General features: G+C 38.7%; 1 protein-coding gene across 1 annotated transcript; it reads left to right on the top strand.

Annotated features, from left to right (window-relative positions):
* The first annotated feature begins 762 nt into the window (after nucleotides 1–762).
* Nucleotides 763–3,816, top strand: LOC101294477. Its single transcript, XM_004302535.1, has 9 exons — nucleotides 763–976; nucleotides 1,059–1,121; nucleotides 1,202–1,257; nucleotides 1,537–1,630; nucleotides 1,749–1,809; nucleotides 2,128–2,209; nucleotides 2,957–3,012; nucleotides 3,150–3,213; nucleotides 3,350–3,816. Exons 1-9 carry the CDS (start codon nucleotides 842–844, stop codon nucleotides 3,411–3,413), a joined length of 675 nt encoding a protein of 224 aa, XP_004302583.1. The 5' UTR covers nucleotides 763–841; the 3' UTR covers nucleotides 3,414–3,816.
* Nucleotides 3,817–15,067: the final 11,251 nt, after the last annotated feature.

Here is a 15,067-nt window from a genome sequence, read left to right as displayed (position 1 = left end):
CCACCTCGATCAGCACTGTATATATATATATATATATATATATCTCGTTGTTGTTAAAATTGAGCTTTCAAAGAAGGATAGAAGTATTTATTGAATTAGAGACAATGTAAGATGCTCTCACAGTCTCACTTAGAGAGACGGACTACGAGATTCAAACCATAATATTTCTCTTTCAGATCGATAGTAAGTGATATCGACTACAAACTAATCTCGTCTCATTCTTTATCTTTAAGTTTTATTAGTGCAAAAGAAAGATGAGGACAACCCGACCCACCTTTAAGTATTGGGCATTCACTAACTCCTGAATCTAGTTTGTTGTTATGTTCCTTCCCATCTTTACTAGATTATAGTTCATCTCTAAACTTTAAATTTTTTAATTTAATTTTATTAATATTGATGGATTATACATCCCAAGGACTTAATATTGCCTCATTAAAAATATTGTCCGATTTAATATAAAAATGAAAACTAATATAAGTTCTTTCATTTTTTTTCCACATAAAAATCCATAATTAAAATATTAAAATTATGAATCCTCGAACTTGATTAGGTCTCACAATTTTTAGCTTTGTTTGTTTTCCACTTTTCCACTTGTCCTCGATCGAACAACTCTTGCACTTATACAATCACACGTTTTGCTAGGCCACACGCACTGGCCCACCGCCTGGCGGCCCAAATAATCCGCCTAACCCACGTATGGCCCGTATTGTAATTAATCGAGTACTATACCAGGAAATTACCCAAAAGGCCATCACCGTCTTCTCCAACCTCGAGTCTTCACCCACTCTTCAACCTCGAAAGCTCGAACCTTCAGAAGACCCAGTAGTGAAATCTCAGAGCGATGGCGGGAATCGGAGAGAGATCGATTCTCTCACTACTGCTTCTGATTCTCTCGTCTTTATCCATGCCCAGTTTCTCTGTTGCTTACAGGCCAGGTGACATCGTCCCCATGAGCAAGATGGGCCTCTACCACTCTGTTCGTACTCTTTCTCTTCTCTCCGTGAAACCCTAAATTCAATTGGGGATCAATTTTAATGGGTCGGGGTTGAATTTTGCAGATGAAAACCGACTGGCACGACATGATCGGAAGACATTGCCCGATCTTTGGTGTGAATCGTGAGGTAAAAGCTCTTCACTTTCTCTTGTTTCAGTCAATTAGGGTTTGATTTGGGTTTTTACGGGGTCTGTTTTACTGTTACAGGTGTTGATTCCTATAGCGATGCCCACGGGTTACACTGGAGCTGATGCTTACAAAATGTGAGTATATAAGTAATGCTGGACTTTTTACGTATGACATTTTATATACACGTTCGAAAATTTCGATCTTTGAGGGTTTATTAGAACGTTTTGCCTGTGATTTGTAATTGAATGAAAACTTGGGTTTTTTTTTTTAAATGACTTGGTTAGCTATGCTGTATTGCATTGAGATTAAGGAGAAGCTTTAGAACGAAGAAGGTTTAGATTGTAATTTTTGCTTCTGAAGATTAGTTAAATTACGGTTGTTTGGGAATTGATATCTTAATGTTTTGCGTGCAGATCGTTTCAAGTTGGGAGAGAAAAGTTCTTGATTCCATGGCTTTATTTGATAAATCGTAAAAGCTCAGCGGTTCCGATGATTGATGTGCATTTGGTAAGGCTTGTTTATCGGGATTTCAACATAAGTTTACTATGCCGTCTTGTTAAGCATAGAGAGGATAGTGAGACATTTCTGTAATTTTTTGGTCTGACTAACTTGTTATGCAATACAGAGATACTCTGGGAGTGATTTGCATGGTGTCACCGCGAAAGTTGTGGACATGCCTCACCACTGTATGTAATACCATTTCGGTTATTCTTTAATATGGCTATATAAATTTGCTTTTCTTAATGAATTCAGCAGGACATTTGGAAGGACTCGTCTTTCTTTTACATCCATTTTTCTGTTTTAAGCCACCTTCACCACTTTGGACCAGTCCTTAAATGAATCATAGAGTACCCATCACATGTTTTACCAGAAGAATAGGACTCCCAACTGTCATTGTTAAAGTCTTGGAAAAGAAAAAAGCACAATAATTGGAAGTTATAACTCTTATCTTGCTTGAACAGTTCATTTATAGTTGTGTTCTTATGTCATGTACTCTTGTGCAGATGTAGAAATTCATCCGGATATTCGTAAACAATTTTGGGATCCTCAGAACTGGCCAAAGCATGTGCTGGTCAGATATACATGGTTAGTGCTGACTAATCTTTTATCGTATCCTAATTAGATTTGATTTTATACTGGAGAAAACTATCTTCCGGGGAAAGGGGAAAGAAGAAGAGACAATTCTTCTTCCTAGATAGGATTCATGAGTTCTCTTATTTGTTTCCATCTCCAACATACTTTGTTGATATATGGCATAAATAGGATTCATAAATTCTCTTTCACTGTATTCCTTTGCAGAAGACCAATATATTCTATATGTATGGCATTCTTATACTTTTTTTTCGACTGTGTGTAATTTATATACCTTCATTACTTGTAATTTGAGCTCGGGAAAAGTTATTGCATCCCTGGAAGATCCTTTGATCTGTTTGTTGGTGTATGGTTATAGATATAGTGGACAGTCCTGCTGAACCATTCAGGATAGCTATTTGGTACATTATGATCTTAGTCTTGTGGTCTTCAGTTAAAAAATGTGAGAGGGGCTTTGATCTGTTTGTTGGTGTATGGTTATAGATATAGTGGACAGTCCTGCTGAACCATTCAGGATAGCTCTTTGGTACATTATGATCTTAGTCTTGTGGTCTTCAGTTAAAAACATGTGAGGGGGGGGGGGGGGGGTTGGGGTGGTGTTGGGTTGGGTTGTAGAAGTCATATAAGTAGAAGTGTTTTTTTACAAGAAAACTTTTGAGCTTTATTTCAGTTATGATTTGAATAATATGAATCCAGATTTTGGTCTAGCCTGAAATTGTGAGATTATCTTGATGTGTTCAGGGAGGAACAATCGGAGATAGATGTAACTTCTGGATTTTACGTACTATTTGGATCAGGTCAGAGTCTTTCTATGATCTAATTGTGTAATTTGTCCCTAATGATTCATGATCCATATTCAATCTGACAGTTGAGAATACACATAAATTGATGAGTTTTCTGACACAATAGCTACTTATGTTCATACATCCAACAGGTCTCACACTGTCTTTTATCCTCTCAATATACATCTTGCAATCATCACGGGACAAATTCGCAAGGTAAGTCTTAATATATTTGGGTATTTTGTTGACTAGAAACTAGACTTCACAAATTACCAAAATTTCGGTCTCTGTTGGTGTGGAAATCAATGCTTTGACTAACCTGTTTCATGTGAATGCAAATCATGTTCTACAGGTTTGTGATGGAGAGAGTTGCAGAAAGCAACATGCCTGCTGGAGGTGTGGCAAAGGTTGAATGATGTATAGAACCCTTGAAAGCTTTCACTACATTTCTCTGCATATGCAACTCAGTGTTACAGATAAATGAAATTGGTTGGGGAGGAGGTATGTAACAGTGAACGCATTCTGTTTACATATTCATTCAAGAAGAATGAAATCCGAGATATGTAGAAGGCAGCATAATGATATCAGATTCTCCAAAGCCTGGACAGAATTAGAAGTTGGTCAGAGTTTGTTTTTTTTTTTTTTGTCCCCCCAAATATCAAGAGACTAGATTGATCTCGTACTGTTACCAACATATCTGTAAACTCTCACAGTTGTACCCCTTAGGAAAGGACAGTTCACAATGCGAAGCACATGTTTTGTTTGATTTTTGGTAAAATGCATATAGCATCTACATGCTGAACTGAAGTTGTTCCTCAGAACCTCTATTCATCACTAACACTAATGGCTATATTGTAATAATGGAGTTGTAAGTTCATCAAATGATGAAATTTATATTGATCAGAAACTCAAGACAAATTGAATGAATGACCTGAAAATTTATTGAAGAATTGTTAATAAACTCCAAGCAACTGACTCCTTTACACACAAAAGTCACGCTACACACTAACAAACATCTGATTTCCATCACGTTACACAACACGAAAATCATCTGAGCCTCCCCAACCCTCCAACGGCGGAGGATGCCCTGTTGTAGTAGGTTTATTTCCTTTTTAGGGGGGAATAACATCTTTAATATACGGCATGTACCTATTCTAAGTGAATAGCCAATACTAGATGACATAAGACGCCTGGCAAACAAGAATTTTTGTGTGTTCTTCCTCTTCCTTTTTTGTCCTTGAATCAGGTGAAAGGCGGCTCTCCTTGTTGGGCTCATGCCCTCTAATGAAGTTTATTCATTCACCGACAACAAAAAGTGTAATATCCCACATCGGCCAAACGGAGAGGGGTTATGTGCTGTATATGTACATGCCCACCTTCAATCTAACACGAGGCCTTTTGGTGGCTCAGCGGCTTCGGAGGGGATGGGTACTCCGAGGTTAAGCATGTTGATGCGAGAGCAATCCCAGGATGGGTGACCTCCTGGGAAGCTGCTCCTGAGCTGCTGGAAACAAAACCGTGAGGGCCGGTGGGCCCAAAGCGGACAATATCGTGTTACGGCGGAGCGAGTCCTGGGGTGTGACAAAAAGACTCAAACATCGAATGTCCATAATGTTTAGCATTACATTACAATAGTAATACGAGAAGCATAAGTTGAAAGTAAATCTCTTGTTGTTAAGCTAAGCAAAAGTTTTCACCTTTGACGGCAAGAGAAGCTTTCACATTTTTCTTTTCCATTAAAAATAGAATCACAAGAATTGAATATTTTTGCTTATAAAGAAGCTAAGGAAAATCACCATTGTAGGAAATCAATATGTACATATTTGTTAGATAAACGCGCTCTGTATGTACATTTACAGATTTCTAGTCTCCTTAATTTGCATGGTTATTTGACTGTATTGGATAATAGCTCTAAATGGCAACTAGCAATAAAAGCATAATAAAAGAAAAAGATTATGTGCATTGAAGAAAAATTCCTTCCTTTTATTAATTTCAAATCAAAGAAATAAACACACCCATTGAAGAAAAAAATAATAACAACACAAGAAATTACTACGAATCTAGTCCTCACTGATGTCGAAATCTAGTCCCTGCTAATTAACGTCGACTTTACCCACCTTACACTTCGTAATCTGAAAATTCCCACCAACATTTGTTCCGTTGGAATTCAGAGGGACCTTCAAGTCGCATGTCACCTCATGCTTAAAACTCACCTTCTTCTTCTTTTTCTCAGCCAAAAACTCGCTGTTAATCTTCAAACCAATATCAAAGACACCAGCCTTCCCAAAATCAGAAGCCTCCTGAGCGCCTAGAGCCACCGAATGGTTCCCGGAGAACAATGCCGGGAGTTTCACATTGGTCTCGTGAACTAGGTCGAAAGGTTTCGAAACATTGGTTATGTCATTTAGGTTTTGGCTCTTGAAAACCGGCACGGCATCCAGTCGGGTGAAGTTGTAGTCGAAGGGGCTAGGGTTTTCAAGGGTTAGATCGAGTTTAAGGTCGTAATCGAGAAGGGTGCTATTGGTAGTGAGGTTGAACTTGGTCAGGGAGGCATTGGTGACCTGATAATGGACCATCCCCTTAGGCAAGGACTTGGCAAAATGGAGAATGTAGGCTGAAATGGAAACGCCGAAGATAAGAACACATCCGGTAATGATGCCGATCACGATGCAACAACACTTTCCGATCATGATTTCTAGAGATACAGAAGAGAAAAGGATGGTAGTGAAAGCAGAGAAGATGGAAGAGATTCAGAAGCACTTGTTGTAGTAGAACCTGTATAATATTCGAGGGTTATAAATAGGGGTTTTAGGATAAGAAGGAGACCGCGTATTTGTTTTACCGAGTGATTAACCTAATTAGCTGTAACCAATAATACGTTGGAATTACGCATAATCAAATCTGGGATTCTTCAAAATCTGAGTGATGAGTCTCTGGATTAGTTAATACATTCAGTCGATTCAGATATATGTATTAATGCAAACCGCGTATTTGTTTTACCGAATAGGAAAAATCATTAAGACCTAATTACTAAAGGTGGCAATGAGAAAATGCCTTCAAATTTCCTTATTCAATGTTAAACCACAATAATATCAAGATTTGGCTAGCTTATATATTCCCGCTATAAATATCGATCTACTCTGGAATTGCAGATTTTGATACTCAAAAAAGAAAGATTCATTGCCATATAGGGAAAGAACTTACCTGACCAGGCCTAGTCAGGTCTACCAATACTTTGGTTTGCTTTATGTAACTTTGCTAAACTAGGGTTTGGGACGTGAAATACTCTGATTAGTAAATAAAGATTGATGCTAACTAATTTCCACAATCATTGAGCCCTAGCTAGTGGCTCACAATCGTAGTACTTCTGTAGTTTTTCTCGGCCTCGTTTAATATTTCATAGAACTTCTCAGTGGTGCAATTCGGAAGCTCGATAGGTCCTTCATTCTTGACGAATTCAAGATCGCCTCCAAACGATTCTAGAATCAAATCTTGGAATTTGTTAAAAGAGAGATATTGCAGCGGGACTTCATATCTCATCTTCTGTTCACCGATGTACACAGGTACACAACCTCCCCGAGTTCGGCAGGTTTTGGTTTCGGCACGATCGTCAAGTCGCCTGAAGTGGTTGGAATCACTGCTGAACTTGCTTCCGCCAAAACATAGCTTTCTTAAGATCTTCTGACGCAGAGACTTCAGTAAACCCATGACGTGCTGCCTGAAGATAACCCAGAGAGGCCTTAATGACGAAAAAAAAACTAGAGCTGATTGGAAGTATTTTAAGCTAAGATCGACCTGAAGATATATAGATGTTGATATCTCCTATCAGCAATTCCTAAATTCTAATGGTTTCCTAGTTAATTTCCTAAATTCCTATTCGAGCTAGGTTTTAGCCTGGTAATTAGCTAGTGAATATCTTCGATTCTATTGTCTTATTCTTTGCCAGATTTTGCCGACAAACAAAATATCCCCAATTTCACAACCAAGAAAAAAAAAAAAAAAAAAAAACCCTAAAGTTTAGCTAGGTTTTCCAGAGAGATGATGTTGCAAACAATTCTTCACTCAGCCGGCAATTCTTCAAAATACCACCACATGTCTCCACTCTTACGGCATCGGTAGCAACCCATATGCCTCCCAAGCTTGCGCTTCACGACACCACCCAATTAAGCCTACTCTTCACGACGCCACACCGCCCACACGTCGAGACATTAGGTACTACTTGCCTCATCCGAAGACCAGACACTCTCCTAGAGCCAACGTCGATGACCGCCTCCGCCACCACTCTCTTTTGTCGCAATCCTCTGCAACTCTAGGTAGAGCACCTAAAGAGAGGATGGCACTCTAGAATGATGTTTTTTTTTTTCATTAAATAGAGGTGCCTCTAATGCACCCGGTGTTTACACGTCAAAGGTAATAGCTAGGGCCGCTTCTGGAGGAACACACTCATCCCAAAATTAAAGCACCAATTTCTCAAGCTATGGCTGAGAGTTGCCATAGCATTTGCAACAAAGTTTGTTTCTCTAAACTTGTGGTGAAAACTGATAAATTCAAAGGACTCTCTCAAGCTATTGATATCATGGATGAGCTTGAGAATCCTCCATGGCAGGGCTGAGACTCCATTGACTGCATTGATGACAAGTTTGGAGTCGCCTTCAACTTCTACTCTGTTACGCCTCTCTCCTTGGCACACGCTCGATCTAGAATGATGTTGCTACTTCATAGTTGTATACATAAAGAGGTAACACATTCTTTTTGTTGATGGGTGAGAAGGAAGACCTTAGTGGCCTTGGTACCCCATATTTTGACATGGACAGATGTTGCCGTGTGACTACAAGGCAGCGTTTAGGGTTGTCTCTCAGCTTTGTTTTCATTAGGCTTAAATCTTAGTGAGCATATCAACACATTGTAGATTGATTGGTTCCCGGCCACTACTATGATTCATGGTACAGCAACGAATAATAAATGACTAAATATATAGAAGTCCCAGTGACTTGATCAGCTTCTTGTTGTCCCGGCCAAAGGGTCGTAGATTCTGAATGAACCCGAGCAAAATAAGTGGATGCATGTCGATCTGGATATGCTAAATTAATAAAAAGAAATAATCTGGATATGCTAATTAACTGGCCAAAGTGTGGACTACTGGGGAAGGTATTGCCTGCTTATTAGGAATAATCAATTGCTATGAACCTTCTCATGGGAGAAATGACAGTAATTTGTGGATTGGAATTGCATTATCCAGGTTATTGAGATCGATCGAAGTTCATAAGAATTACCTCATTATAGTTTTTTTTTTTTTTTATGAGAAATTACCTCATCATAGTTGCCAAAACCCCCATGACAGATGACTCAGATCGATGTGTATTTCTCAGACATGCAAGAGGAAGAGAAACAATTTGAAATGAAAGTATGAGAATTCACAGTGAATTGGATACATACTTCACTTTAATTAGTTCTAACCAACTGCATGATAATATAGAATAAGGGTATGATTAATCTACGTAATTAGATGTAGATATTATAAATGTTTCCGCTTAAATAAGAGCTTAGCAGTACAATCAACCAATGGTTGCACCAAATAGTGCTATGCATTACAGCATTATATAGAATCCAAATTCGAAATTAACAACCTTTTTCCAACGTGTTCTCTTCCTTTTCAAGTACAATGATAATATAACTATGTCATCGTCTTCTAAATTATTGCCTCAAACTACTACATGCGCATATCTAACCACAGCACAATGAGAAAGAAAAAGAAACCACCAAACTTCACAGATTTTAATCCAAAGTATAAAACGAAGCTGAACTTCATATATGACAAGTTGGTTAATTTCTGGTGTTTCAAAACTGGTCAAGTCCATATGCTGAAGCTTTGGTTGGTTCGATCGGGCATCTTCGTACTTGTGAAGGGTCTCAATTTGTGCTGGTCCCAACTGTTTAGCAACGTGCTTTGTGTTTTCTCAGATACCACGCTAGCTTGCCTTTCTTTCTCAACTAGTACGGCATTGCTTAACCTATGCATCAACCTTTCATATCTGTAATTGCACATATATAAGCTCAAGTAATGTAATTATATGAGGCTGCTGGGTTCAAGTTGCAGTGGCCATCCTTTTACATGCATGAACCTAATAAGTTTTGAGTAAATAGGGTTTAGGGGTTCAAAGCTCATTTCATTAGCTTCCAAGTTGAAGCCAAAGGCGGTGGTGATGGAATAGCTAGCTTTCGGCTGTAAAGCTCGATCAATAATAGATAACCCCAAATAGTAATTTTTTTCACTAAGGACCCTATATTTCTCATTTTCGTCATCTCACTTCCCATTTCTCGTCCCCATCCCCATTCAATTTTGGGTTTTTCCTCCCAAATCCGATCCTGTATAAGAAAGTCTGTTGCATCATAGTAATAAGAAGCCATTACTTCTCACATCAAGATCACAATATTGAGTTAGTGCTCAAGACATGATTGCTACGATTATATGCTATACGAACTGATCAATAATCGCTCGTGGTCCGATCTACCTAATTAAAATTAAAGGGACTCAAACTCAAGTACTCAACAGGACGTGTTGCAATCATAATTGACCCTTGCATGGTTTTGCCTTATATAATGAGGATTGACCTCAGACCAATTGAATGTCGTGTTGAAGCTGTCTCCACAAAACAACTAATTAACAAGTATCATTGGAGCACTCTTTTGTTACCTAACAATTCAGGTAAATGTGTGGGGAAAAGGAGACAGGGGCATGGACATCCATCATTTTGTTCAACAACCACAAATAATTGAAGCTATGAGAACCAATGACAAGGGGAAAAGTTAATTAAACGCAGATAGTTATTAAACTATTAGCTAGGCATCAGAATTAGTCTTGTAAAGCTTTCTTAGCGGACAATAGTGTGGTAAGTTGCACTTGCTAGAGTCACAACTTGGTTTAGACTTTGGAATGAATCATGTCTTTCATCTCTTAGCTTCCAAAAAAGAAAAAGAAAAGAGATTAAAGAAAAGGGAGGACAAGAACATATATGCATGTCTAAGTAGAAAGTGAAAAATTTTATACGCGCTAAGGTAGTTCAAGTATTTCCGACACATGTGCGAATCCGAGGTCAAAGAAGAGCTTCTCTTATTATGTACGTTTACTTTGATCAGATCAAAAATGAAAAGTATAAGAAATAATTAAGAATCGCGAGTCTTCATTCTATCTTCGCAGCTCCAATTGTTATGACTTACACATTAGCGGTGCAAGTGTACCTTAATGCGTAGAATCCGCTCTTAATGGAAATAAATGAATTATAGAGACTAACCGGTATATTATCAATAAATATTTCTTTGAAAGCTACCATATGATTCTGTCTTAATTTAAGAGTACAAAAAAGGGTTAAAGCATTGAAAAACTTCAATTTGAAAGGGCAGATTGCCTCTTAAGTGTTCCACTTCATGATTGTTGTTGTTCACTAACCATGGTGCTGCCCATTAACCAGGGGAACTGGGGAAGTATATAAAATAAGATAGATATTTCCAAAAGTATGTAGTCATGAAAAGAGAAATGAATTGAAGTAGAAATATTCTTCATCTTTTCCAATTATAGTCAGCACAGTCAAATGAAATCCCAAAATGAAAACTGAAACTGTACATATCACATTGGCACAGCTAAGAAGAATCTAAAACCCGTTGCTTTGTGACGGAGCCTTTGTTGTAAAGCATTGTGATATATGGCCCGTTGAGTGACCAAGAGACAAAAGTATATGATTTAACTTTGAAATTTTGGAAGACAATGCATGCTTTATAGCCTCAAGGTACAAATAAGTACTAATATATGATATTTTCATTCACAATATATGTAGGATAATTGATAAGTTGTGTGATTGCGATACTTTATAAAAGATGTGATACAATATAAATTGTACGAGTTTTTTGAACATTCTCTCACATTCTTCACTATTATGATACTAGCTAGGAATTTTATAAATCCCTAAATAAATTAATCAATTAATTAACTCCATGTTAAGATAATAGTTAGTGGAATTAGTGTCTTAACACAAAGTTACCGGTATATTAATCTGTTCTTCGTACCTAAAGACATGCACTGCAAATAGGACAAGAATTGGATGTCGGGGAATATTCATTAGTAGAACTCGTCTACACATATTTCTCAAACTCATTGGTAGGGGGGTAATGTCCCATTATTTGGAAGTATAAGTGTCCTAATTACTGTTCCTCTATGCAATGTCGGTGTAGCTTTATTTAACCGTAAGTTAAGTTGAATAATTCTCGGTTATCCGATGATATACAAAAATGCTTTTCAAATTAAGCAAGTATTTACTGGGGTGGTGATGAGTTTAACATTCTGCAGCTGCATGCTAAAATTAACAATCTGTAGCTGATTAATTATTTAGTTAATAATGAGAACCCTAGATAGTAATTGTAATTTATATATTTCAGCGCTGCAGCATTGTCGTATACATCTTCTTTAGTTGATATTTGAGAAATAAACAAATTAATTATTTACATTGACATCTCTAGTTCATGTACTATGTTGCACGGATACGGACACGGTCATGGCGCTACATGGTAAAACTTAAAAACTGAGTTTCCTTCGACACGGCTTGAACACGGCAAATAGAATAATATATTTATGAATTTTAATACATAAAAAATATACTAAAATATTAAATAAGTTCATTACATTACCAAAATCATGTTCTAATAAATTCAATCGTTTTATGCGACATGTTAATAACAACGCATATGACAAGATGTCTCTCTCCCTAGCTCTGCTAGGGTTTTACTCGGCGGCGGCAGTCGACAAAACTCTCAAACTGACCAGCAACGGTGATTCTCTTTTAACGAGGAAGCAGATCTCTTCTCCAGTCTCTTTTTCTCCAATCAAAGGCAGTGATGGATGGCTCTATCGTGCCTTATATGGGCGGTGGTGGATGTTGAGTCCAATTTGTGGTGGTGATGGCGGCTTTGTTCATCAGAATCTCCTAAACAAAGGTCTTGGTTGTTCTCTTTTTGTTCTTGCCTTTGGGTTTGATACAAGGGAGGAAGCAATACAGGCCGATCGAATTGTGGCTTGGGATGGAATGGAAACGTTGAAGAGGATTGGAGCGCTCGGAGGTGGCTTGTTTGGCGGCGGTTGGGAGCCCTCAATTCAGATCTTTGCGTCTCAGATCTCAGCAAGAGGCCATATATGCACCAGGTATTCACCATATTTCCGTTGTTGGGGAGGATGGTGGTGCTCTGGCTCTGATTCCGGATTTGGTTCCTACGGCGCCGCTGCTATCCGATGGTGATGATGGTAGGGAAAAGATGAAGGTTGCTAGGGTTTCTCTCAAGGCTTCTCTATGAGTTGGGCTTGTTTGGGCTTAGGCTGCATCAGCTAGGGTTTCATCTGATTGGGCTCTAGCGGATGAATTTGGGCTTTGGCCCTTAATTTAGAATGAGTTATGGTCCAGGTAACTAGTGATTTTCGTAGAATCTTGATAATTTTCTCCGAAACCTAGTTTCACCTGTAAAATAATTATGCTTAATCGCTATAAGGTAGGTGTACTTAGGATTTCAAAGCTTATGCTTTATCTAGTATATGACTTGCAATTCTGCAAGACAATGTTTTCTGACTACCCTACAAGGGTACGTCGTCTTTGTACTGCTTGCTCTGATTTAAATCGTATGACCTTTGATCAAAAAAAAAAAAGTTCTAAATTCAATCTTTTTTCTTTATTTTTTATCTAAATTCAATCAATTACATAAGCATATTAAAATAACATTAAGGAAAATCAAATGCAAGTCATTAAAGATAATCAAATGGGCAGCGATGTAGGTTGTAAAAAGAACTAGGCATCAACTTAGTAACACAATAGCCCTCTAATATCTAATAGACAAGAAAATTTCAATAATTTCTTAATCCATTTAAACCTCTCTTTTAAAAAAAAAATAATAATTATATATATATATATATTGAAAATTGATGGCGTGGCGTGTCGGAGGCTGAGGTGACGTGTTGGTCAATGTGTCAGAACGTGTCGAAAAGGTCAACATTTTCCGACACGCCACGTGGCGTGTCGCCGTGTCGGGCGTGTCGGGCGTGTCGCACACTCCGACACTCCGACACTCCAGGGGTCTATGCAACATAGTTCATGTATATCATCAAGCATCTATATCACTGTGTTATATATATAGGATTTTTCTCAGCTGCGGACGTCCACACCAATGGTTTGGTGCGGATTTCATTTTTTCACCACTTTTCGATCGAATTTCCTCATCTCCACCGTCTAGTATCTAGATAATATTGTGTAGATCATCTCTGTAAAATTTCAGCTAATTTGGTAATCGTTAAGGCTCTCAAACTCGAAAAACAAATGGACGGACTGAATTCTGTCCGGTTCATGTTTATATTAGAAAAACACAATTTTGAGGGCATTAACGATTACCAAATTGGCTGAAATTTTGCAGAGATGATCTACACAATATTATCTAGATACTAGACGGTGGAGATGAGGAAATTCGATCGAAAAGTGGTGCAAAAATGAAAATCCGCACCAAAACCATTGGTGCGGACGTCCGCAGCTGAGACGGACTGTATATATATATATATATAAAGGATCAGAGGCGGACGTCCGTGAAGGTGAAAAAGTGTGGACGCCGACTCAAAAAGGCTCTAGGAGGTGCTGACGGCGTTGGCAACCTTGACGTCGCTGAAGCAGACCTCCATCATGTCCTTCTCCTTACCGGTGGACTCTCCAACAACGAGTTCGAAGACGAGAATGAGGTGCTTGAAGTTTTATGGTAAACTTCCCGACCGGACCATCGATCTAGCTCACCTCGGCTTTCAAACTCGAGTTTTTCTTGTATGAACACAACCGGACATAATTCAGTCCGTCCATTTGTTTTTCGAGTTTGAGGGCCTTAACGATTACCAAATTAGCTGAAATTTTACAGAGATGATCTACACAATATTATCTAGATACTAGAGGGTGGAGATGAGAAAATTCGATCGAAAAGTGGTGCAAAAATGGAAATCCTCACCAAAACTTTGGAGATGACGTCCGCACCTGAGAATTCCTGTATATATATATACATATATATAGAGGCAGGATATGAAGCGGACGTCCGCAACTATGTTAAAGTGCGGACGCCGGCTCAAATCAACTCCAGCGGTTGCATATGATAGCTCTTCTTCCATCCTTAGACGCCATTACCATCAAGTTGAATGCCAAGGTGATCGTAGAAGAAGGTTCGACGCTGGAAAAAATGCAGAAACTTGAAGAAGTTCAATCCCAGATTCAAAACTTATCATCATCGAGTCTACCGGCAAGAAGTTCTAGAGCCCTTGATTGGAACCAACAAGAACAACGAAGCAATCGGTGCCGCCGAAGTTGATTTGAGCCGGCGACCGCACTTTAACATAGTTGCGGACGTCCGCTTCATATTCGGCCCCTATATATGTATATATATATATATACAGGAATTCTCAGGTGCGGACGTCATCTCCAAAGTTTTGGTGCGGATTTCTATTTTTGCACCACTTTTTGATCGAATTTTCTCATCTCCACCATCTAGTATCTAGATAATATTGTGTAGATCATCTTTGCAAAATTTCAGCTAATTTGGTAATCGTTAAGGCCCTCAAACTCGAAAAATAAATGGACGGACTGAATTCTGTCCAGTTGTGTTCATACCTGAAAAACTCGAGTTTGAAAGCCGAGGTGAGCTAGATCGATGGTCCGGTCGGGAAGTTTACCATAAAACTTCAAGCACCTCATTCTCGTCTTCGAACTCTTTGTCGGAGAGTCCACCGGTAAGGAGAAGGACATGATGGAGGTCTGCTTCAGCGACGTCAAGGTTGCCAATGCCGTTAGCACCGCCTGGAGCCTTTTTGAGTCGGCGTCCACACTCTTTCACCTTCACGGACGTCCGCCTCTGATCCTTTATATATATATATACAATCCGTCTCATCTGCGGACGTCCGCACCAAGTCCGCACCAATGGTTTTGGTGCGGATTTTCATTTTTGCACCACTTTTCGATCGAATTTCCTCATCTCCACCGTCTAGTATCTAGATAATATTATGTAGATCATC

Source organism: Fragaria vesca, linkage group LG6, assembly GCF_000184155.1.
Source record: "Fragaria vesca subsp. vesca linkage group LG6, FraVesHawaii_1.0, whole genome shotgun sequence".
NCBI lineage: Eukaryota > Viridiplantae > Streptophyta > Magnoliopsida > Rosales > Rosaceae > Fragaria > Fragaria vesca.
Note: the sequence above shows the minus strand (reverse complement) of the source record. Positions and strands in the feature narration are given on the sequence as shown.

Excerpts from the sequence above, each read along its gene's own strand:
- LOC101294477 (XM_004302535.1), top strand. The coding sequence starts at position 842 with ATGGCGGGAATCGGAGAGAGATCGATTCTCTCACTACTGCTTCTGATT. Across the intron at positions 1,810-2,127 it reads TGTGGACATGCCTCACCACT|ATGTAGAAATTCATCCGGAT; the intron begins GTATGTAATACC and ends ACTCTTGTGCAG. Across the intron at positions 3,214-3,349 it reads TCACGGGACAAATTCGCAAG|GTTTGTGATGGAGAGAGTTG; the intron begins GTAAGTCTTAAT and ends CATGTTCTACAG.